The sequence below is a fragment of the Aplysia californica genome, unplaced genomic scaffold (assembly GCF_000002075.1).
Source record: "Aplysia californica isolate F4 #8 unplaced genomic scaffold, AplCal3.0 scaffold00969, whole genome shotgun sequence".
Classification (NCBI taxonomy): Eukaryota; Metazoa; Mollusca; class Gastropoda; order Aplysiida; family Aplysiidae; genus Aplysia; species Aplysia californica.
The window spans coordinates 230,881-232,211 of NW_004798239.1; the positions used below are offsets into that span (position 1 = coordinate 230,881).

General features: G+C 43.4%; 1 protein-coding gene across 1 annotated transcript in view; it reads right to left on the minus strand.

The window, feature by feature from the left end:
* Positions 1–1,331, minus strand: part of LOC101854762 (septin-2) — a gene marked incomplete at its 5' end in the record, with an annotated part of 30,190 nt that overhangs the window by 12,503 nt on the left and 16,356 nt on the right. The window contains 2 exon segments of the mRNA XM_013089516.1: positions 394–495; positions 1,088–1,233. Coding sequence (XP_012944970.1) covers positions 394–495; positions 1,088–1,233 — 248 coding nt within the window.

Sequence of the window (1,331 nt, forward strand, 5' to 3'; positions counted from 1 at the left end):
GAACGCGCACCGGGTGAAAATAGCCACAAAACTCGCCTGCATTATTCTCACTCCGGGTGAGAATAGAGGTGGCCAAAAAAAAATCCTATAACAAACAAAACAAAACTACTCACACGCACAGACAAACAGCAACACTTACAACGATGGGATAAAAAGAATAGAAGACACAAACCAAAAGATCAAATATTTTAAAACAAACAAACAAAGAAACAAAGAAAAAAGATGATTAAATGGAAGGAAAATGAAGAGGGGGGAGAGGGGGGGAAAAAGGTGACTACAACTGAACGACAGCCACACTACTAAGAACCAGCAACAGAAGTTGCCAATTTGGCAAAACGGTTATTCTCGGAAGTTGCCAAATTGGCAAAAAGGACGCCATTCTCGGATACTGACCCTGATCGTGGCTTGCCGGCTCCTCCACTGGCCAGTTTTTCTGCACGGAAGTTCTCGTAGTGTGTCTCCTGAGTCACTTCCTGGAGATCCTGCATGTGGGTGCTGGGAGAGAGAGAGAGACAGAAGAAAAACATTTGTTCAGGTTCAATTTTGTTTTAGTGAAAGTTTTACACAACTTGCAAGACACATAGGTCATATAAGTGCCGAAGATATGAAGTGTTACGAAGAGAGAAAAAAGAACAAAAAAGGAAGATAGGTAAAGACAATAGACGTTTGATAGGAAAGGAGCACACCACACAAGAGAACCCGCCAACCACCCATTTTTTCGTTGTTGTTTTAGTAAGAGTTTTATACACAAAAAGGTCAAAGATTCGAGTGCCAAAGATTAAACGTGTTACAGGAGAGTAACAAACACAAGAAAAGTAGGAGGGGAGATATGGATGATAGATGTTTGAAAGGAAAGAGGGAGCAAACCACACTGGAGCACCCGCCAACCACCCATATCGTTTAGGTGTAACGTTCCTTTAAAAACTGTAAGGTTATTCAGGAACAGAATCACAGAACCTAACATTCTTCTCCGATAGGGTCCAGCCACACACACAAATGAAACAGATGCACACACAAGTCAAAAGATATTTATGAACAAAGCACAAAAACACACTGACAAACACACAGTCACGGTACCAGTACTCACATCAACATGGTCCTCAGCTTGATGAAGTCACAGTGCTCAGGGTTCTCCACTTCCACCACGCCCCATGGGTACATGCGACCTCTGACCTTGCGACCTTTGACCTCGATGATTGTGTTGGCTCCCACCACAGCAAAAGGCACCGCCCCCTGGGGAAGTATGCAAATTGGCAAAGTTTTAGTCTGATTCATAACGTTAGGATGAGGAGGAGGAGGAGGAGGAGGAGGAGAAAAAGAAAAAGGAGAAG